The sequence below is a fragment of the Accipiter gentilis genome, chromosome 10, assembly GCF_929443795.1.
Source record: "Accipiter gentilis chromosome 10, bAccGen1.1, whole genome shotgun sequence".
In the NCBI taxonomy this organism is placed as follows: Eukaryota; Metazoa; Chordata; class Aves; order Accipitriformes; family Accipitridae; genus Astur; species Astur gentilis.
Genome location: NC_064889.1, coordinates 18,129,577 through 18,153,283, shown reverse-complemented (window position 1 = coordinate 18,153,283; position 23,707 = coordinate 18,129,577). Strand labels below are relative to the sequence as shown.

Below are 23,707 nucleotides of genomic sequence, written 5' to 3'. Positions count from 1 at the left end.
CAGATAAATTTTCATAATCTTAATTCCCCTAGGAGGAACTAATTTTGATTGGAATCTGGAGCCTGGGGAGTGGACAGGTGTTTGGGGCTTCTTTTTTTTTTCCCTTTCAAAAGATTTTGCCTATCCCTAGAAATCTTATGTAAATTAGAAATATTTCAAGTTTCCTGCTGTGGCTGCTTCCTTGGCTAGATATGACTGGAGTAACAAGCAGCGTAACAAGTACATGATGACATAAGAAAACAGCAGTACACAAATACACTCTGTGCAAGAGAATCCAAATCACAGTCTTGGGCATTCATTGACTCAGCTAGGTTTGGCAAACAGAATAGGGATTTATAAAAATAAGGTTGTGCCTTTCAATGCTTTTCAGCTGATTTTATGCTAAAAGAAACCTGAGGATCAGAGCAATGACACACGCAAGGCTAAAGTCTCTGAAATCCCTGCAGGCCTTATTATGTGTATAAGGAGACAGACAGCACATTTTTCAGTGCTGGGGAAGCTATTGCACTTGATTTAAGGGTAATTAAATTGTGTGAGTGACAGCAGAGATGACATGTGATGCGTCAGACACCTCTTCTCCATTTCGCTTCCTGCTTGGCAAACTCATCTGCATGCTGAGTGAAGGACAATGTCTCACAGCCTTCTGCCTCTACCCTTGTAGGCTTTCTGTTGTGCTTTCCCCATTCCTCCTCACAGCTCTCCTCTGCTCTGGGATTTCAGAGAGAATATCTGGCTTTTGCTAGTAACTAGATCCTTATTCCTTCCACGGCTAAGTCAACAACAAAACATTTATTTCTGTCAATAGTTCTTGGTCATGCTCTAGAGCGTAAAAATTACCAGTATAGCGGGCTATTTAGAATAAAATAGCCCCTGCATTGAGACATTTTTGTTAGCTGCTGTGCAATTTTTTGTTAGCTGCATTCCAGTGCAAATGAATGCAGGAAGGGATGCTGTACTCATTGGTATTTTTAATCTGCCCATGGCTCATTTTGATTCCAATAAATCAACCAAAGCCAATGTGAGAGTAAGGATTCATTGTGAATATTCAGTTCTGGAAGTGAATGAGTCTGCAGTTGTATACACAGTACTTGCAGTGCACAGCCTGGATCTGATGGCTGATAGCTGTGTGCAAACAGGCACAGGAAGAGAGAGGAAAGTCTTCTCTCTCACTAACACAAGCAGTTCTTTCCATGCTGCTGGACACTGGGTCCCAAGTGTTCAGAAGACTGTTGTCCAAGCCTCATTTCTAAAAGACCTGTCTTGGGTATCTTATGAGGGGGTTGAAGGCCATCCATGATTGCAGATAGATGTATTTACATTAAAATAGAAAGACAGAGAATGCACACAGAGCTGATAATTGTTCACATTATTTCATCTGCCTAATAGCAGAACAAAATTACTGCCAGAATGAAGTTCACTGCAAGTGAAAACAAAAAGCCTGAGGCACTCACAGAGCCATTAAAGAGAAGGGAAGGTTTGGGCTTTGACCTGTGACGGTCATTTGCCTTCTTTTACTGAACCTCTAAGTTGAACTGAATCAAACTGAAAGTAGTCATGGACTCAATGGTATGTCTCTGTGGGCAGCAGGTTGCCAAAGGGAGAGAGGGCAGCAGTTCACGTATCTTAGAAACGCAGCATTTCTTTCACTGGTTCCTGATTAAAACTGATGTGAGACACAGAGCTATGTGGGGGAATCCATGGGTGATGACAGCTTTTGGGGGTTTTCACCCCTTTGATTTAGAAAGTGAGGATTCAAGTTGTAGAAAGGATATCATTTAGATGAGATAGTTTATGAGTGAACAATGTTGCTGAACTAACCAATAAATAAACAGTGATTCTGGAGGAAGAGTCTGCAGCGGAAGAAGTGTCCAATCCTTCCTCTGATAAATATCACTCCAGTAGTATTGCTTTTGTCTCCTATTTCTGGAAGTAGAACTGAGGTTTTTAGGTTAAAGAAAGGTTTGGAAGGAAATTGAGAGTCACCGAGTTGGGATCTATATTCTTTGACATGACAGATCACACCAGATCAGGTTGACTACTGTCACATCAGAAAATCAAGCTTAAGATTCTTGTTCTGTTCTTTTTCACTAATACCTGGCATAAGGACCTTCCTGAGACCAGTTATTCAGGGAGAAAATAGAAATGTCGGAAGGAGGGTAGGGAGGGAGTGAACACAGCTTATAACACAGCAGTCATAGTGAAATTGCCAGTAACTGAACAGATTTGTTTAACTACTTTTGGATAATAAGGATTTTTTATTATTATTATATTACATTGTGCCCTTATGCACTTCTGGGCACCTGCATATGTACGTATGGATCGTCTCCTTTGCTGTGCATCTTTTGAAGCAATATGTCTAGCATGTCGCTAGCATGTCTAGCGTTCAGTCTCACCTCCATCAGATGCTCTTATCCTCCTGGCAGTGATTTCCCATGATAAGGTCTTCATGGCTCACCTCTCTCGTGTAACAGAAATGTAGCAAGGGTCTCTCTGAGGTATTTAACAGAGGGCTCAATACTTCTGGTGGAAGGAGGGGTGCTCATACGAAGCTGTAATGACTAGCTGTCAGGGAGATGCATGGTGTCCTTTCAGCAACTGAACACAAATGGATGAGTCCCTTAATTAGAGCTATGGGATAGCAGAGGCACAAATGGAGATGTCTTCCATCATCACTGGTGAGGAGGGAGGTAGGGCAAAGAAACTGGTTTGCTTTTGTTAGCCCCAGGCATCCTTTGCACTGTGATTTGTGTTCACCTCCTCATTTGTATCACTCTTCCTTTAGCTGTTTATTTCTTCTTTTGTTTCTCCCTGCATTCCTTTCCCTTCCTTACTGCCTTCAGATTCCTAACAGGAACTAGTTTCCATTGTAAATAGCTGGAACCTCCTGTTTTTCCATAACAGACTTCCCTAACCCAATTGTTCAGAACTGCAGTAAACTTTAAAGACCACCTGCAGGGTTGTTACATATAGGTAGCTCAGTGTTGCAAATAAAAGAAACTGAGACACAGTTAGAGTTAGTGAATGCTCCTAAAATGCTGAAAACAGAGCTCAAGGATTGTATTCCCATCTCTGGACTCTCACCCATAGGTACTGTGTAGGCAAAGTGAGTTCTTTTGCTCCATGTCACGTACAACAATGCACAAGCACAAATGTGATGCAGTAAACAGAGATCTGGGGCTTTAGAAAATATACTTGTATCAAAGAAGGCAAGAAGGATAGGTTTATTTCTAGCCCAAATGTGAAGAAATTTCAAAAAGCGGAAAATATGTACCTTTTCAAGTTTCTGTGAGAGGAAGAGACACCCACTTCCCTTCATTCATATCTCTGCCCCTCACAACCTTTTCCTCAGATCTAGTTGATCACAGCATCAGCTGCATCTCTCTGCCCACACACAGCTTAAAAACAGAAGCTCCTTTTAGCTTATTGCACTGGGGGAGCATGGGGGGAGTCTGAGACCTTGCCCCCCCCAACATCTCCTCCGGGAAGTCCAAGGAAATGTAAAGTCTCTTGCGCTAAATTCAGAGGTTTTGGCAGGTAGACAGCAACAACAGGAGGTGGAAACAGACAGCTGTGCAGGGGAGGAAATGGTGATATAAATATATGTTTAATTGCAGTTTAATTACAATTACTTACTAGGCAAAGTTTATTTAAATGCAGTGTAATTAGAGTAAGACCTTGATTTAATCACAGTCTTATCAGATACGGTTACTACTATTTTCCTTCACTTCCTCCTCCTCCACCTCCTCTTATGTTCCCTCTCCTGAACTTGCCCAAGGAAATTAAAAGCCAAGGTTTGAAGTAAGCAGAAGGTATCCATCTTGGAAAGTTTTCAGTTTCCTGAAAATTCAGTTGCCAGGTGGCTACCAGCCTAGAATTTTCTCCCTGGAAATTGTGAACCCCCCCTCTGCCCTGGCAAGCCATTATTCTTCCTTAGCAGCTAACGATAATGGATCCTCATTAGCTGGGAATGACTTATCATGAATATAATTCATCACTGATGGCAGACCTCATAACCCATCTGCTCACAATGAGTAAATTATATAGCCCAGTCAGATGAGATGGATTGTTCTTTCTGATCTACCTTTGGAGTGTCGCCACATCCTGTTCCAATCAGTACATACTTTGTCTTCACTCCATGATCTAGGTGAACATGAGGAGAGACATTTGGGCAAAACCTCTTGAGCAGCTGACCCCCGATCTCATCATTCACCATTTTCCTTCTTTCACTGCTGCTGCTTCCTATGCTCCTTGCCATGAGTCTGGGCATGGCAGTAGCTTACTTCTTTAGGAGACAAGCACTAACATCAGACGCCTCCCGTGGACTTACTGGTATGTTCATGGCTTGCTCCTGCATGAAAACTTTCCCCACTCTACTTGTCACAGCACTTGGCTCTTTCATGGATGTTGCATGTTTAAAACGCTCTTAAGAAGTCCCAGCCAGAAGAGGAAAGGGGAATGATAGGTTACTCTTCTGCCTTCTCATCTGAGGGCTGCATTGCCTCCTCTCACCTTCTTCTCTAAGGGTTAGTCATCTTGTGGCTGATAGCCACTCCTGAGAGCACAGTTATTCCTTTCCATCCTTCAGTATGAAGAAACTCGGGCACAGACTAGTAGTCATAGCTGGTAGTCTACATAGATGTGGCAGACTATGGTGGGAGGGGAAATATGCACAGCAATTTGCCAAAAACACATGGCAAACTCATGGTCAGGCTGGGATAAGAGTTTCTAAAAGAGCAGGGATTCAAATATTCCTTTTTGGTCTGCTACTTGAGTCTCTCTTCCTACTGCCTGTCCATTGCTTTGAATTGAAATAAATTTGAGTATTTCCACTTGCCTCTGTGAAAAAAACATCACATATCTACATACTGATATTATCCCAAACATTTGTTAGAGAAATCTTACAACCCTCCACAAAGACAGATAGGATAAATTCTGAGGTGTACCAGGCATTTAGGTGCAGAGGAGTGGTGTCCAGTCCCAACACAGTGCCAGCCCTTGGCAGGCAATTCAGATTTCTACCACTGCCTCAGCTGACAGCTACTACTGTGGCCCAAATATATTTTGCTTCCATTTAGGGATCTCTTGTTCCTGATCTTGCACAATTCTGGAGGAGGTATGCAGAGGTTCTTTACTCTCTGGGTAAAATCTGGTTCCGCTCTGAAGTCCATAACCTCTTAGCAAGTTTGCTGACTTCAGGGAAAATATTATTTGCTCCTTCCATGTCAATACCACTTAATTCACGTTGCCTTACTTTGCATGTCTCTTTTCCAGCAGCTCTAAGCAAGGGATATAGTTAAATCTATCCATAAAACTGTGAAGCTGTTCATTAATTACTGCATATTTTATTCTGCCATTGAACCATACTGGCCCTGCCTGAAGGAAAATTATGAACTGCTGGAGTCTTTGCTCAGGGAACCAAAACCAGAGACATGGAAGCTTTTCCCTCCCTCCTTTTCTGTCATAGTTTGCTCTGCTTGCTTGCTTTCTTTTTCTTTCTTCTCCCCCACCCCTCCACTCCACCCCCGCCCCCTCCTTTCTTTCAGATGCTCCTGATGTTTTAAGAGACTCTCTGATCACTTCCAGGTGACCTGACCATCTTTTGTACTGTTCTTGTCACGATTCATCTTGACGAGAAAAAAGTAGGAAGAAAAAAAGCAAGAAGAGGTTTTATTTTTTACTGCCCTTCCTTTCCTGGCCTTGAAAGCATGTCCCTCTCCACCTCATTCAGACTGGTGCTTTTGGTGGGGAGGAAATCTCTGCCTATCATAGGCTTTCTAAGAGCTGAGGGTCATTGAGTCCTTCATACCCCTGTGAAGTGGGTAAATAGGCTGTGAAATCTATTTAACCTGTTGTGCTGGGCCTTGTGTTGCAGATCACAATAAATCACACAGAGCCAAATGGATTTTCCCCCTGCTTTAATATTTATTTGGCAGTGAATTTTTAATAGGGAGGGACTTTCACTTGTCATCCTGAGAATGCCAAGCGGGCAAAAGGGAAGGGACCAACTTAGAGGAGTGGATGCAAAGCGTTGGGGGAGGGAAGAGAGGAAAGATAGGAGGAGAAAAAGGGAATGGGAAAGGGGGAGGAGAACAGGGAGGCCATCATCACTGCAGCATCTTTGAAGATGAGTTTCTCGGATAACAGCAGCTTAGTGCAGCTCCCTGCCCTCGCAGCAGTGAACAGTTCACACACAGCAGGGAAGCAAATAAGCCTGGGAAAGAGTCTTTGACCCAAAGGTATTTGTACCCTTCCAGAGTTCATTTCTCACATCTAGCCTTTCCGTCAAAACAAATAAATTAATTGGTGATTTGTGAGCCGGATTTGGCAAAAAATGGAAACTATGGCTGTGGTCCAAAATCCGTAATTACACTGGTGCTGTGTGTGACTGAGAGACGGGGATAGAGAGTCACTACAGATAGACAAATACCATTGACTAGATAAAGAGATGGTGTGGAGAGATACAGCAAGTGTTTCAGATAGATGACGAGCATTAGACGGAATGGATATATAGTTAAAATTAAAGAGATTGATACTGCAACTACACATGGGAAGATACCTTGTACAGACATATTGTGAATAGATGTTGCAGGAAGAGGGATATTGTTAGATAGACAGACACTGTGGGAAAAATGGGTAAGGCAACAAGTAATGCTGCAGCCAGGCACATAAAGATTGATTCTGTTGATAAATAAATTCTATAAATAAATACTATAGAAAGATATTTCAGTAGCCTGCCATCTATGAATATTTGACACACACATCTAAGAAACCGCATAGCACCTCATCCAAAATAAACATAACCAAGCAGCTACTAGATATGTGTGTGATCATACTGTTTAAACATTTAAGAGATGTTAGCAGCTGCAGCAAAACCAGCAATTTATCACCTGATTCAAAGCTCATTTCACCCTGATGGACACATCATTGATGGCCTGGCAACAGCATGGCAGAAAAGGCCAGGCCAGCAGGTAGACAATTAAGTGCTGAAGCAACATTGGATAAGTAAATGGGAAAATACGGTGTTTGGATTTCAGAATTGGAAACAGGCCACAATCCGGGTACGAGCTTCCCATCTTGTATCCAGGCTTACCAGGAGATGACACATTTCAAAATAATTTCCACCACTGTTCTACTGTCCCAAGCCTGACCTTATTGGCTTGTCTGTCCCATGGTGCTGTTATAACCCTACAAGCTCCTGTAGGGAGCTCCATTCCCAGCACTCCTCAACTACCTCATTGACCTCAGTAAGCGGTCGGAAGTCCTACTACTGAGTGTCCTGGCAGCAGTGCAGAACATCCTGTTCTCCTGTACTGGTCTTTGGGCAAGAGTTGTCATCTACAGAGACACCTATTCCTGCTGAGGCTGTCAGGCTTACTCCTATACCTGGCAGATGCTGCCCAAATTGAGAGCCTTTCCGGGGAGGCAGATCCTGTCATGGTTCCTGTGGTCAGCGGTCCTGTGGACTGCCGGAATACATGGTGTCTGGGGAGTGAATGTACTTCATACTTTACATCTTTCCACCCTCACTGTGTCTGTCCTATCTCACCTCAGGCCTCTCCTGAGCCTTACAGGGGGCCCATTTCCTTGCTGTGGTCTAGACTGAGGATTTCAAAATTCTCGCTGAATGGATTTCTGTACCAGCTACTATTTTGTTCACCTCCATAACCACCTTTCTACCCTGTGCTTTGGCAGGATCTCTCCTTTTGTTGCTTGCTCAGCCCAATGTCAGGGAAGCTTACTTTGGGACTATCAGTCTCTACTTAGCATGTGTCATCACGCTGCCCTTGAAGCAGACAAGTTCCTTCTCAGGGTGCTGGTAGGCATCGTCCAGGCTACTGCTAATGCTACTTGTCCAGCACAGCCCACCTGTGCTCTTAACCCTCTGAGAGTTTATGATACGCCTCAAAGTCATTCTGGCATATGCCAGAGTTGGTTTGCTCAGTTAATTTCCTCTGTGACTTGAACATGCAGATCCACAGCGATGGAAAGACAAGCACATTAACCTCTGCTCTTCTCCTACAGCACCTCCTCCCCACTACAATGAATGCTTCAAAACAGTCCTAACCACAATCTGTTTGATTTTAATTCTTGCTATCACAGGCATTATATTAGATATATGTTTTATAAATAATTCGATCTAATGCACACTTATAAAGTCTCACAGAAAGAACTCCACAAACTGTCTTTTAGCTTGCTATGGATGCTGCCTCCAGGCCCCACTAGTTCATGGGGAGAAGAGGAGACTGTATATATTTTTAATGCCTTTAAACACCAAATTAAATCTGAAATTAGCATTGAACTCTATCTTCCATTTCCAGTAATGATGCTTAATGTTATCGTGAGAGAATCAAGTGCTTTACATGGTAGGTGTCAACTGAGTCTTGTTCAGGAAGTTGTCCAAGGGCTTTTGGGTATGACACACTGGCAAAGTGATTAAAAAACTGTCAGGTTAAGTGAGAATAGTATTTTTGGTTTCCCCCTCTCCCCTTCATTTCATTTTTTTTCTAGCAGCCAGTTTCTATCTCTAAGGATATATCTTGTAATAATAATTGCTTGTTATCAGTGGAAATTTTCCAGTACAGCAAAGATATCTAAATCCAAAGTCTCCAACAGAGGAAATTGATAGGTCTGAGTTTAGGGACTGTTAGGTTAACCCATCTCAAAGGAGACCCTCTGTAAAAAGTGAAACGTTAGGCATTTCCTGACTATAGGGAATAGCGTGGGAGAAGGGTATGCCAAGCCTCTGAGGGGGCAGACCTTGAAAGCAGCAAGGGAATAGACAGCTCAGGAAATTTTCTTCTTCCTTGATTGTCTCCCTGTGGGCTTCCCTTGCATTGGAAATGTCTAGAACAGCACAAGAAGGTGGAGGGAAGCATCTCTCTGACGACAGAGCTGTTGGTTTGCGGTGCCTGGCTTTGCTTCTCCATCATAGCAGATCTCTGGACATATAATTTACCCATTTTGCTTAATGAATTCCCCCTCAGTAGCTTAGGTTAATATGAACCTAATTGTGTGAGTGTATTTAATTCTGGGCTTTTTTCTCCTAAACTGATAGGAGACAGCTACAGTAAATAAGTGTGTGTCAGAGAAAGGCAACCAGCAGGATCTGTACTGTCTTTCACTGAGACCTGTTGCTAGGAGCATGGCTGAAAAAGGGTGCCTAAGGGATACTCTGGATCAATGTATACAGCCTCTCTGACCTTGCTCTGCCACTTCCCAAGCCCCATGCTTTCCCAAAACTACACAAGCAGGCACCACTCTTCCATGAATGCCTGCAGTTGGCACCGTGCCTTGCCATAGTGCCCATCTGTGGAGTAGGTGTGTAAGGCTGACATGAAAAGTGCCACAGGCTCTCACTGCTGTTGCAATTATCATCAAATGATTGTCATTGCACAGCAATCCTTAGTCACTAGCAAACCAAGAAGTACTCTGAGTATTAAGAATTAGGGATCTAGGCCTTGCACCTTTCCCAAGTTTTGACACAGGGCATATTTCTTTATATCTTTCATTCCTTAAAATTGTTGCACTGGCTGTTCACTGAATTTAGAATTCTTTGCTTTCTGTTCTAAAACTGACAAGATTTAAAGTAGTGTTGTTCCCTGCCTCAGAAATGACTGCAAAATTAGGGGTGAATGATGCTGTTCAGGAGTTCAGCCATTCAGCTGGGACATGCTGGTGCAGCTCCATGCACATCAGCAGATCTTTTCCTGATAAATCATGAGACTGCTTCCCTTTTCAGAAAGCAGTAAAGAGTGTTTCAGGCTGCAAAGCTTGTATGTAAAGTAAATGCATTGTTATTTAAAAGTGATTCATATTGTTGGGAAGCCCAGAAAGGTAAGCTGATTGGTGGGTAAGCAATGGAGTGTAATAGTCCTGAGAAAAATGCTGTGTAATAACAGCTTTGATTCCTTGCAGGATAAAACTGTATAATGTTGCCATCCTTCCTGTACCTTTCATGTGTACAGCATTTCATATACACTAAGTGTATTACTTTGTCATCTGGACTGATAGCTGGTCTGATCCTCCTGGGCTTTGCTAGTCTGCTTGTGAGAAGTATGAAGTTTTCAAACAAAGTTTTAAGCTTAAGGTAACATCTAAATTATAGATTTCTGAAATCGCCTTGGCAGTGTTTCTTGATAGGCTGCTTTTTGAGCTGAGCTGATAACCCATCTTGCCTCAGAGATGCTTTTTTTTCTCCTTGATACTGAATTGCCTGTATCATGCACCATTAAATCTGACACAGTTTATCTGCAGGTTGGCTGTGCAGAAAAGGAGAAAGTCCAGCGTAAGCCTGGCAAACTCAGGGTAAAGTCAGCAGCAGCCTGACTTGGCTGCACCTGCTCTACCATCCTATCATCTCCACCATTCCAAGAGCCTGCGTTCTTCAGCAGAATACAGTGATTTTTCAAGGGGTTGTGTGTTACTGACACTAAAAGTGTTATCAAGGGGGTGCTTGTGTAAAGCTGGTGCCACAAAAAGGTCTGTAAAGAAAATGATGCCATCGTGATTTGATGGAGAAGAAGGAACAAGAAAAGAGATTCTACCACAGTGCACAGCAGTCAGGAACCCTGTATGCATCCATGAATATAACCTTCCCAAATGCATCCCCTCTGTAAAGTGTGTGTGTATATTCCAGCACTTGGATTTGTGCTGTGTACTGGCAAATATAATTTTTGTGGGCTTTTTCAATGCCTTGGGGGACAATTCATGAGCCAGAACAACTCAAGATCTGGTCTTTTCCTGGTGTTTCTGTTCCTGGAAGACAGAATCCACCATGAGAAGAGCAGATGTCACTTTATTTTGGTGCAATAAGCAGCTTCCTGAAGCAAAGAGACAAAATGAGGAGCTAGGAAAACATAAACACAAACACAAACGCCAGGAAATACAAAATTTCCTGACTAACGAGGTTTTCAGATCCAGTGGAACCAGCACGCACAAGTCCTCAGCCTTTGTTTCCTTGAGCTGGCTGGCTGGATTTTTCTACTAGACAGTCTAGCTGGACAGCTTAAAATCAGAGGCCAGACTGGGTACAGAAAATCTGGCAGCTCTCAACAGTTTCTTTCCCATCTGAATAATCTCCTCTTCACTTTTATGACTTCAGTTGTTTTCAGTACTGCAAGAATTACAACACTTCTCTTTGAAATATGACCTGGCAGCTAATCCTTGGTATTACTGAGCACCTCTCTCTCCTCCTGATGTCTGCAGGAGCCCTACATCCTCATCATTCCTCCAGCTAAACTCTTCATTCCTGTCTGGCAGAATCACGAACACTCACTTCTTTCCCTAATGGATCTGGAAACTTGCTATTTTCTTTACTGAAGTCTTGGTTTGCTGAGAGGAGGTTTTGGACCAGACCCTCCAAGGTTGTTAAGTACCTATTTTCTTACTGCTTTAAGTAGAGAGAAAGGCACTTACACAGAAGAGGTAATTAAACAGCTTTGCACTCTCACTCAGACTAGACAGGTGATGGAGGGCTTCAAACACACCTTGGCTCTGCCACCATGCCATAAGCTTGGCGGCCAAGTAGATTGATGGAACCTTCTGTGTCCGTGTTATTGGGGAGTTGGGGCAAAGAGAGAAAAGCAGTTTGCTCAAAGGGACTGTGAGCCCAGCGAGTGTAGAACCCGTATCTTTCAAACCCAAGTGTTTTAACCTCGTGATTCAGTTTTCCTTTGACGCACAGTCTGACATATCTTTTCAGTCACTTACTCTGCACACAAGAACTGACCTTTTATCATTTTTGGTTGTAAATCTGAGAGTGATGTTAAATGCTCAGGGTGGTTCTCTATGAATTGATTGTTTCACTGCTCTGCAAGCTATGCTCTAATTTGCCCCATCCATCCAAATACATGTCTTATTTTGGATAAATGGATACTTTTGTCAGTTTATGTTGCTTCAGCTTTCACTCAGAATATGCTTGCTTCTGTGATGTGTTAGTATTCTTTTAAGAATTTTAGTGGGAATTTATATATGCATATATAAATATACACACACATATTCATGTACAGAAAAAGTAAGAAAATGTAATTGCAACTTTCAGGTAAAACACATAGAACATTTTGGCAGGCATTTGAAAATTGATTTTTATAAAATATTCAGGAAATACTCATGTTAACAGCGATTTTAAAAATTGTTCCCTGCTGGGAATTGATAGGTGCTTCAAGCTACAAATGGATTCATTTGAAAACAGCATCTCCCTGCTATACAGGTGAAACGTCATTAAATACCTACAACAGGAACACAGAAAAATGTTAGGAGATCTACTGTACAACAAACAGTGATGGCAACTTTCATATGTGCTTTACTATGTTCTTTTTGCAAGGTGATGCTGTCTCCTTAGATCAGAGCAAATGGTTGTTGTTGTTCCTATGTCCTCTGTTTACTGGGAGTCGTATGTTCCTGGCTGGTAGGTCCTTCTGGCATGAAGAAACCCTTTAAACCCTGTTTGAGTTCTGAAGTAAGATGAAGGTGGTGCTTCATTCTGTGTCAGCCCTCCATGCCTATTGTTTTTCTTGTGTGCTAAACTGCTAAAATTCATCCTTGCAATTCCTGACAGACAAATTTTAGGAGGCAGGGAGAGCATGATGACACATTTGCTATTCTTCATGAAACCTCTGGCAGGGCCTTGGCATGATCAAGGAATTAGCAAGAGTTGCCACTTACATGCTGTAGCTGACATTTTTTGTTGTCCTTAATGGGGTCCAAAGCATATGAAAATCAGCTGCGTAATGAGTGAGGTTAAGCAAGGTTTTGAATTTGGTTCCATACGGTGTTGAAAACTTAATTGATCAGAATGTTTTGAAAGATATTGAACACGAGTGTTCAGATTTGTTTTATCTGGATCTCATTACATCTGAGAAGAGATTTAGAATGAGGGCAGAGGCTAAAGTTTTAACCTGGATCTATTTTCGGTCATCTATGAGCACACATACTTTATCAGATGTTTCTGCTATAAATCCCACTTCAATTTGCTTTAAAGGCAAGATAAATTTCTTTGACCTTGCCTTCTCTGCATTTTATTCTTATGGGTGTACACACACACACACACTCTCTCTCTCTTTCCTAATTACAATATCAACTAAATACCCTTGTTCTCCACAGGAAAGGATGACAGAAAAAAATGTTACATATTAGTCTCAGAACCTTTTAAACTACAAGAATTTTCTCAGATCAGTTATGATGAACATATCTAGAATGAGATACCTAACTTAGGGGAATTATGATTTTGCAGATTTGTGTTAGATTCATTTCAAGAAATCTATGATAACATAGGACCTTGTAGAGATGAAGTTACTTTGAGAGGTGGCCATGTTGACTGATGTCTGTCAGCTGGAACCTCTTAAGCTTTACTGCTTTGCCATTAAGTTGGCCTTTAAATTAATAATTTTCAGTATGCTCCAGAAACTGTTTTCTGTGACCCTTAAGCTGAGATTTGCCCGAAGGCTTTCCTTAAAAACAGAATTCAGTGGCAAACCAGCTGTTGAACTCCCACATGGTGCCATACCCTCTCCCCTCTCTGGATACTCCAGAACCAGAATCATTCTTTTTACCGGAGTTCAATACTTTTAGTCCCAGCCATTGTTTACCTATTTGAAGACACATGATTGTGAAAGAAAAAGAGCTATGCAGAAGGGTTTCTAAAACAGTCATTCCTTACTTTAAAAGGTACAAGAATGAGTCAGGTTCATGTAGAATAGGAATGCATCCATATTTCCTTACTGAGAATCCAAGATCTTAACTTTTGCTACACAGTCTTGCTCTTAGCTTCTAGTTTAAGCTCCCAAATAGCTGGTGATAACCATTTAGACAACCATTTCTGCATGCCTGTTGACCATCCTAAGATACCTCAAGTCCTACCCAGCTGGTCTAAGTACCCCTTCAGGTGACCTGCTACTTTGTCAGCACTCACCTGGAGACTAGAGTCAAAGAAATGGTTTGCCCTGGTCAGTAGCCAGCTCTTTCCCTGAGGTTGCTTCCACTTGAATGCAATAGCATCAAGGTTCAGTGATCATCTATTGTTATCTCTCAGCTAGCTGTAGGAGTATCTCCCGAGACTTCCTATGTCTTATAATGAAAATTGTGCTCTGAATACAGAGCAAACCATGTAATTGTGTGGATGTGTAGGTGTGTGGGTGTCTTGAGTGTATGTGTATATATGTATATGTGTATCTATTATTTATCTATCTGTAAGGAAAGATAGATAAGGGATGGCGATCTACTTTGTGTGCTTGTATAGACATATTTACATATACATACACAAATACACATCTATCATAGATTCTCTGAAACATCAGAGTGATTATCAACTAAAAATAGATTTTCACGAAGTAAAGCTAGCAACCAAGAGGTTTCTTTCTCCTCAAAGGGGTAAGGTGGTTGGAATTTAGTCATTTACAGCAGTTATTAGTTCAGTCAAGTAGTTAGATGTCTATTCATCTGGTGTGCAAGCAAATTTTTGCATGCATAGTTATCTGACCCCCCAAATAACCTGTATATAAAACAGATATGTAACTAAAACACTATCTAGACATGTCTTGGCCATCTTAAAACATTTTGCTTTCAAAATTCCAAATCCTTTAAGTCACTCAGAGAGAACTAAGGGATATATACATATGGAACTTGGACTTTTGAAATTAAATATACAGAACCAATTACAAAACTTGGATGAAGTCAGTGGAATTATATGAAACAGCACCAAGGGAAACAAGAACCCAGGAGAACCTGTATGCCTTTACATTATTTATCCTCAGCAGTACAAATTTTTAGCATCTAAGCCAAAATCTTTCCACATTTCTTTCCCCCCTACAGTGCCAATGTCTCAATTACTGGAAGCACCCAAAAGCAATTACGAGGATTCCAATAATCTTCTTGTATTACTGTGGCTGGACTGCTGAGTATCATCAATAACATGATTATCATTTTGAGAAGAAATTGCTTGAGGTAGAGACACTGTGAGAAAAGCTCCCAAACACTTTCAGAATCATATTTTCAGCAACTCTTACATTATTCAGTGTCCTAATGAGTTCCAGTAGTATTAGTAAATATCTTTCCATACAGGGGGACTTGACTGCTCATATTTCCACAGCTTAAGCTGTAGAAAGCCAAAATTTTATCTGTTTTGGAAGCATTTCTTTTGATTCTTAAACTCAGACTAAATCCAAGCCACTGACAGTGCTGCCTGGTGGTTGGATATTATCCCATCTATTTTAGGTCACCCATCTTTTATTTCCTGTGTTTATCTCCCATTTTTTAAGAATACAACAAAATCACAGTGGACCAGATTTTAAACCATTTACCATTAGTTGCTTCATTGGAGCTGGCCATAAATTTCAGTTCAGCATAATACTGCAACATCTAGCCACAGGTAAAAAAACATACTAATGAGGTATCTCACAGGTACCCCTTGAGCCTTTAACTGATTTCAACTTCAAACTTGGGCTGGGCTGCCTGCATGCATCCCAAGTTGTTGCTATGTGATATTGTTCCCTTAAATAAATACCAAGTTTTAGTGTAATATGGATCTAAAAAGCAAGACCAGGACCATGCTTTCACAAGGCACTCTAACCCAGGATCAATCTCCCAACAGTGCCTGAATATATCATGATTCTTCTTATAAAGGTCTTCAACTTGCTTAAAATTTGTGTTCCAGGGCTTGAGCTCTGGTGTCCAGGAATTTGGCCCAAATCTCCAGAACATAGTGTTGTGCAGATATAGGCAGTCGGATCTCAAGGTTTCATCAGGAATGTCTCATGTTGCCAAGGAATTCACAAAGAAGCCAGTGCTGGATGCCAGTTTGAGGTGAATGAACTGTTGCCCTCTTATGCAGAGTGGCTAAACTTGTTTGGTGTGACTGAAATTTAGCAGGTTGTGTAGTATGTCTGTGGAGATATAGCCAGAGTTTGCCATACTTATGTCCATGCTTAGGTTCATCTTTAACTAACTTCTCATCATAGGTAAGTGGAAACTTTACTCCATACCCTGATATAGCATTTCAGTGCTGATGGCAATGCAGCTGCTTTGTTCATGTCTGTCTTTCTAAGCAGCAGATTTTGTCCAAGCAGTGAGTGTTTTGTCCAAGCCAGGTATTGTACTATGTGAAAGAGTGCATCATCACAAATGAAGGTGAATATACATGTTCACAAATCTCTCCTAAAGTACACATGGATGGTGCTTTCATGTGCTGAAATGTAAGTGTAGTATAGAAAAAGAGACAAAACCTAAGAACTGTTGATGGGGGAGAGAAGGAAAACTAGTTATCTTTGAGGTCTGCACCAACTGTCATATCTCCATTTCGTGGCTGACTTGTATCTGTTCAAGTCAGTGGGTTTTATCAATGCTTACAAACCTACAGCTATAAGAATGCTAAAGATGCACTGTTAGCCCTGCACTGATATATATAGATTGGTTCTCCATTAGGAAGAAATTAATGATTGTTCATAAGACCGAATACACAGCCTTTGGCTTCTCATCAGCTTTTCCATCCTGCAAGTCTAAAGACCAGCTCATGTGGATTTTATTGGTTAGCGTTAGAAACATGCCTGGATTTGAACTGAGGTATCTGGAATCCAGGAATGTCATGTAATGTCAAGCTAGTACCCTTCAAATGGGAGAAAAATGCCTACTTGTCCTCTATACAAACTTGTCTTTCACCCTTCAAATGGGAGAAAAATGCCTGCTTGTCCTCTATACAAACTTGTCTTTCACAGAAAGATCAAAGCTGTACCAATTACATAGTGTAATTCAATTAAATGCGGTTCTTCATACAAGGCTTTTCAGTTTCCCAACCATGTGTAATGAGAGGTGCGTAGTCGACATATCCTCTGCTCTTACAGCAATCATCACCATCTTACAGCCATCTCACCAATAAGGTGAATGGTAACAGTCATTCCTGAGAAGACTAAGAGAGTTTCTGCTAGATGCGAGTTAAATGCTGTCCGGGGCTAAATTGTTGCAAGCCTGAATGAACATTAGGGGACAGTATTGGCCAGGAGTCAGCCTGTTTCTTGCTCATCAGGCTCTCCCTTTATTTACAGGTTGTCTTCCCTTCTCTCTAAATGATAAAGCCCCACTTGCTCCTTACTTATCTAACTGGTGCACCAGCCATCCATTTTTAATCTGGCCAAATCAATTATAAATATTCCAGCCTACAATTACCCTGGGAACTCCTGAAAATCTAATTAGTATGAGTCTTAGCAATGAATTACACCTTTCTCTTAGCTATTTGCATCAGGAAGGAAAAAAAAAAAAATACAACCTACACTCAAAACAAGACCAAATATCTCTCAGCCATAGCAAACAGAATTCAAGGCAGTGTTTAATTATGTTCATATTGTTCGTAAAAAGATGGGCTGTGGTGGGCTGAAAGCCAGGGCACCTGGCATTGCCTTGGGCTTAGCGCACTTTTTCTCAGGAGATGTTGTAAGATGCAAAAGTCCTTGGCAAAGGGTCTTTGGAAAGGGAAGTCACATGGGAGCCTACAAAGTTCATATCATTATTGTTTACTGTGTAGCAGCAAAGGAGGCGAATGCAATCGTTCCTTAAGCTGGAGCCATCTTGCATCAGCACATAGCTGATCCCCTCCCTTGGCAAGGTCAGGGACTAAATAGAGCCTTGTCTGGCTTTTCTCAGGCAGGAGGGGAAGCTGGGCTTCTGTCTGGGCTGCTCCTGGATTGCAGAGATGAAATTAGAAAGTCATTACAATGTGTGCACCACACCTTGTAGCAAGTGAATCAAGACACAAAGGGCAGACTAAAGCCCTTCTTCATTGGCATCTCGTTGCTGTACTGTACGTCTTACAGGTGTAATTACCTGAAAGCATCATAGTTGTTTCATTTATGTCCTAAAATACTACTTTATGAAGCTATTAAAGGCAGAATTGTACTCTGGGATAACTGCAAATGCGGCTGTTTAAGATTCATTTTAGATTCATTACAAGACTTCAGAAGCAGCGTTCCTGTAAAATACTTTTAATAAAACATATGGGTTCCTCAAAACCAAAACTGTGCAAGACCACACACCCTTTTAGATTCGGTGATGTAGGCAGAATTTTAATTCAAATAAAATAAGGGCAAGTCAGTCCCTATTCACTGCACAGAGGACAGCATATCTTTAAAAGCTGCAGGACACTTATCAGCACATATATAACTGTTCATACAATTGGTAAAACTTTATTGGAAAAGAATGAGACATTCCCCTTCTGCGCAGGTGATAACTGTGGTCAGGGAGCTTGCTGGGGTCTCCAATCCCTGCTTGAGTGGAGAAAAAAAGCACTCTTCTTTCAGGCGAGTTGCTGAGAACTTGGCCTGTTTAGGTCAGACAGAAATCTTTCTTCTCTTTTCTCACAAGAAAATGTCTGATACCTTGAAAATTTTCAAGAAAGCCATTTCCTGTCTTATTTAGTCTATGAACTGTATCAGAGATGTGCTTGGCTCTTTATACACAGCCACATCCCTGCTTTGGGCAGCTTCCAAAGGATTGGTTCATATCATGATGGAGAGAAGGTTTCAGGAAAGGAGAAAATAGGGTTACAGTCAGGGTGATTATGCAGCTAGTGGGATGTTATTTTTCACTACAGAGAGAAGATGAAGACATGTTTTCTTGTTTGTTGATATATTCTTCACAGGGAGTCATTAGTACGTCCATGACCAGCAGTGGTCCCCAGACTTAGCTTTTTCCTCCTTTTTGTGTGAAGCATTTAACCACTCACTTCCAGTTTTGCTCTGGCAAGACTGCAGCAAATTTCACAAGAGTGAGAGGAGCAATATGAAAAAAACCGTAAATGCTCCATTTCCTTCTCTAACGCACTGCAACTGCGAGGCCTGTCAAGTGAAGGTCAAGCAGCAACCCTGAACAATAGTCACAGATTCCCTAAGAGGGACAGTTGTCAGTGCCTGTTCTTTCCAGCAGAAAAAATAAAACATGTTCTATTTTGAGCCAGTCAGTAGAATGTACAGAGAGTGAGTCACCTGCCACAAAAGCAAATTGTGAGTGAAAATCTCAAGAAATTACTTAGGAAATCTCTAGTTTTAGTCTGTGCCCTGTAAGTGTATGCACAAGTGAAGGAGAATTATGTATGGAAGTGAGATCACCAGTCATCCCCATGTACAGCATGTAGCTAGCTATAGTTTATCAACCACAACTATAGACTCTCTTTTCTTATGTGCATTTCAGCAGGACAGCTGACTTACAAGGTTGTGGTCCAGCTATGACCTAAAAGGTAGGCTGACTTAGAATGAGGGGTTTGCAGGAAGCACTTGAAAGAAGTGTTTTCCAGTCATACCAGAAAGGCCCAGTTATGCTGACATGTAAGGAGGAACTGGGCTTCTGCTTCTCCTCATGTTAAGTCAGCAAAAAACCAGAATTATTTTACAGGGTACCAAAGCTTGCTTGTTTTCCAAACCCAAGCAAACAAACAAACACACCCACATAGAAAAGGAGAACTAATTAAGATCAAGTCATATCTCAATAAATATGTAAATTAAAAATCAAAACAAAGAAATTCTATTTATCACATCATAAAGTTGCAAATTGCTGTTGTGGCTCCCATCAGCTGGAATAGATGAGGGCTACGAGGCCGTAGGTTTTGAATTAGTAGATCAACCGACATGCATACATGTTTTATTGTGATAGCTGGGGGACTGTTGGCTGTAGATATATTACCAGCCTTCCCTCCCCCTCTTCTGTACTGCGTTCACGTTCAGTGGTATTCATAGACTATATTTGTCTTGGAGTTCTCTAATGTAATGTCATTGGTTTTCCTCATTGTTTACCTTCTGTAAGACAACATCATTATTCTTTGGTAAATCTGTTTCACGTCCCCTTGAGGTTTTTTCTCTTTTTTTTTTTTTTTTTTTTTTTTTTTTTGGGGGGGGGGGGAATTCTTTTGCAGCTTTTAAAAATCAGATTAAAAAAAATAAACAAAGAAAAATACCAAGAACCTGCCCCTAACAGAAAAACCCTTTCTTTTCTCTGTTGGAAAAGAAAGCAAGCCACACCCTCCGCAATGGCATGCAGTAGTCTAGATGTTGGCATTTCTGCTCATTACCATGTTTCACCATTTGAATTCTTTCCTAAAGGACCTGGTCTTTATGATGTGGAGAAGCAGCATGTAATGACTTTGGCAGCTTCATTAGTGGGAGTAGCTGGCTCCCCCCGATGCCACATGCTGCCACCTCTCCTCTTTCAGAAGAACCTCTAACCTGCTCATTTGAGCTGGCCCATTTGTATTGCTTTGCTATGTGTTTTAAATCTTCCCACAGCAGAAAGAAAATTACTTGGATGGAAAATTCCATATAGTAGAGATGTAGCTGGTTTGTAGAGTTTGGTGGTGTGAAAAGGAGCCTTTCAACTTTTAAGTCACCAGTGTGATTACAGCCTGTGCTGGCAGCGAGAGGAAGTTGGTACCATCTATTTGCTGGTTTGGTAGTTCATTATGTGATTGTGGCGGTGGCATTGATCCAGTGGGTATCAGTCTAAATTGGAGAAACCACTACTAAGGTCAGTGCTAATTGGCTTGCTCATTTGCCGTCACAGCAAAGGAGCAAAGGGCAGAATAAACTAGGAAGAAAGACTTCTTTCCTGACCTCTAAACATGGTAGAGGCACTTCCTCACTTGTGGGGAATCTCTCCCTGCAGTATATCTGCCCAAATATCGAGTTGTCAGATCTTCGTGTTTTGTGTACTATATATGTAGGCGACGAGGAAGAGCTTTTGAAGTCCATTACAAAGGTTTTATGCATAAAAACTTGCTTCCTAAAGACTGTCCCTTCAGTCTTCAATGTAAGGAAATGGCAGTTTTGTATGTTTTTCTCTTTCATTCTCTGTTTGTTGTCTTCCAGATTTCCCTTCCATAGTAAAGTGCTTTTGTGCTAGGAGTAATTTTCCCTTTTTTTTTTTTTTTTTTTTTCAGAAATCCAGTCATAAATCATTTAAGTTATCAAAAAATTCAGGAGGTCCTCTGTTATTGGGCTTTGCAGCTTTAAGTAGTAATAGGGACTTTTAAAAAAAATTGTTATCCTGTCCCAGGCTGCAAACTGAATCTTTCCATCTGTAAAATATCAGTGAGTTGGGTGGCTCTGTCCCAATAGCATTAGCAGTTCCTCCCAAACATACAAGTGCAATATTGAAAGTAGGTACGCTTTGATTCTTTTTGATTGCAAAGCCACAAAAGCAGAGCTTATAAATGAAAAATCTAGTTCCCCTGAGTTTAGTCAGCTTTGAACATTATCACAGGTACTTGGTATCGTGGTAATTCATGCCATGACTGCATACGAAAAAAAAAAGAAATCAAACCTACTGGTCAGACTCAGCAGAGACCACTGCTCATTGCTGTTTGTGCTGGGAGGATTGTCCTTGTTAGTTTGTTTTGTTTCATGTCACATACTCAATTTCAGTATGAATTCTTCCTGACCCAGATTTCTGAGCAGTCTGAAGCGGAGCCAGAAACTGTAAAAGTGCATAATTATTCTTTTATTTATTTTTAAGCTGTACAGCTCTATTAAGCTTTCAGAGAATCCTTTATACCCAGCCTTTGAAGTAAACTAAGCCAGAGATCAGCCAGAGAAGAAGTGGGTTGACACTGCTTGTTTCTGCTTGCAGAGTAGTCTGTATACAGTTAGTTTCCTAGCTTTGGAGTCTCAAAGCTAGGAAAATCTTACACCTTTTTTGGAGTGCAGAAGAGAGAAGGGATCAATACATCCAAAAGCAATACTTTACACCTTTGGTATGTTCTGAAACCTCAGATGCTGGCACTGCTGTGAAACAGCTGAGAGCTGGAAGATTATTCTGGTTACTGACATGTAAATGAGCAGACCACACATTAAAGCTGTGTATGTTCCATCTGCCAAGCCATTCATTCTTCCCAACTTGGGACAAATTAGAAACTCTGGCCCAGAGGTGGAAGATTATTATTCCTTTCCCAGTCCTCCAAAGCAATACATTCCCCTGCTTTGAGTCTGATTGAAAACATTGACCTGGAGGTGAAAAACACAGTATCTGTCCCCCTGATTCATCCAGACTCTGACCCAGGCAGCATTGAAACCACAGGCTTCTTTCTGGTCTCAAAAAATTACCCAGCTGCCCTCCTGGGCTAAGGGCCAAATGGGAACTAGGCAGCTAGGTAGGAGAAAGACCCTATCCCCCAGAGCCATTTGTCCAGTAGTTACAATTCTGCCATAAATATTGCATCAGGCTAACCTAGCACAGTATGTATTTAAAGTGAACATGTAAAAAAAGTCTATGACCATTCCTGTAAGCAAATGGCAGGAGGCTAAAGTGGTGTAACTTACCCTTCCAAGAGCCAGACATAGCTGACATCCATTTACAGAATGACTCCTCAGCCATTCAGACTTGCCTCTGAATTTGGCCCTTCCTCGGGAAGTCATGCTGTCAAAGCCTTTTCATGCTCCTTCCAAAACACAACCACCCCTGGTATTTCTGCCCTCCTTGGAGCCAGTGTGCTTGATGACCCAAGAGCCTCCATTTTTTGTTTGCACTGCCTCTTGTTAGCAGTGCTCTGAGCTTGCACAGAACAGGAGGAAAAGGTGCCAAAGCACTTCAACCACCTGGATTAATTAGGTCTTACACTAAATGTGGAACTACAGCGGGGTGGATGATGATTAAACCAGCAACCCTCTGGAAACTGAATACCTCCTCCTCTACTTTATTTCAGCTTCTATAACCTTGTAAGTGCCTCAAGGTGTTGTCTGTATATAAAGCACTCTGTTTCTGTATAAGCGATAGCAATAATAGTGATAACAATAATAATGCGTTTCTCCTGTGAGATAGGTAAGTATCACTCTTCATTTTACAGCTGGTGAAACAGACATAAAGTCATACAGTATCTTGCTTAGTGCCATCTCATGCCTTATTAGCAGAGCCAGAATTGAACCCAGGAAATGCATTTCTCTGTTACTTGCTCTTACTCCCAGGGAACACACCCTCCTTGATGACATCCAGTCTTTCTTGTGGTTTTTCTGCAGAAGGTGCAGCAACAGCAGCCTGGAGACTGATGACGAGCCTCCTTGTGTGGAAGAAATCGATTATAGTACTGACAGTTGCTCTGATGGCGAAGAGGACTTCTCAGAGTTCGACCAAGAGATCCAGGAGTGCCTCTCGTGTGTGGAAGAAGAGACAGAAGATGAGGGAGCAACCATGGGACAGACATGCAGTTCCAAGGCTCTCAGGGGGCTCTACACTTCCAGCCAACCAGCATCCAACAGTACGGCTCTCCCTCTGTGTTCAACAGCACTCGGGGTGTACAGTGGGTTCGAGAGCAGCCCTGTGTGAACAAGGCTTTGACTTGCAGAGCAGTAAACAAATGGCTTACTGCTCACATTTGCCTGTTTGCCAGCTTCAGCATCCTTCCCAGATGTGTTACTCCAGTTCTGAATAGAAAATTGACTGTATGTTTGTGTAATTTGTATACATAGAGAGAGAGAGAATGACTCCTTACACTTTCTACACAAGGAAGAGCGAGGGACTGCTGGCCCAGATGGTACTATGCAAGAACATCATCTGCTCCTAAACATAATCCCCAGTTTCACAGCTGCCTTTAGTATGTGGTTTCATACAGATTGACCTGAGGAATGGTATTCTGAGACCAACGAACCAGAGATGATCGTATTTTTCCTAGTTTAGGCTCTTACTATGGGAAGCAGCCTTTGCCTGGAAGAGTGACAGTTACTGATGCCTTTGGCCGGAGCTCTCT

At 41.6% G+C, this 23,707-nt stretch overlaps 1 protein-coding gene across 1 annotated transcript in view; it reads left to right on the top strand.

Annotated features, from left to right (window-relative positions):
• AGBL1 (AGBL carboxypeptidase 1) overlaps nucleotides 1-23,286 on the top strand; it is a 273,863-nt gene extending 250,577 nt beyond the window's left edge. The window contains exon 23 of the mRNA XM_049812577.1: nucleotides 22,980-23,286. Coding sequence (XP_049668534.1) covers nucleotides 22,980-23,286 — 307 coding nt within the window. The remainder of the gene's footprint in view (nucleotides 1-22,979) is intronic.
• Nucleotides 23,287-23,707: the final 421 nt, after the last annotated feature.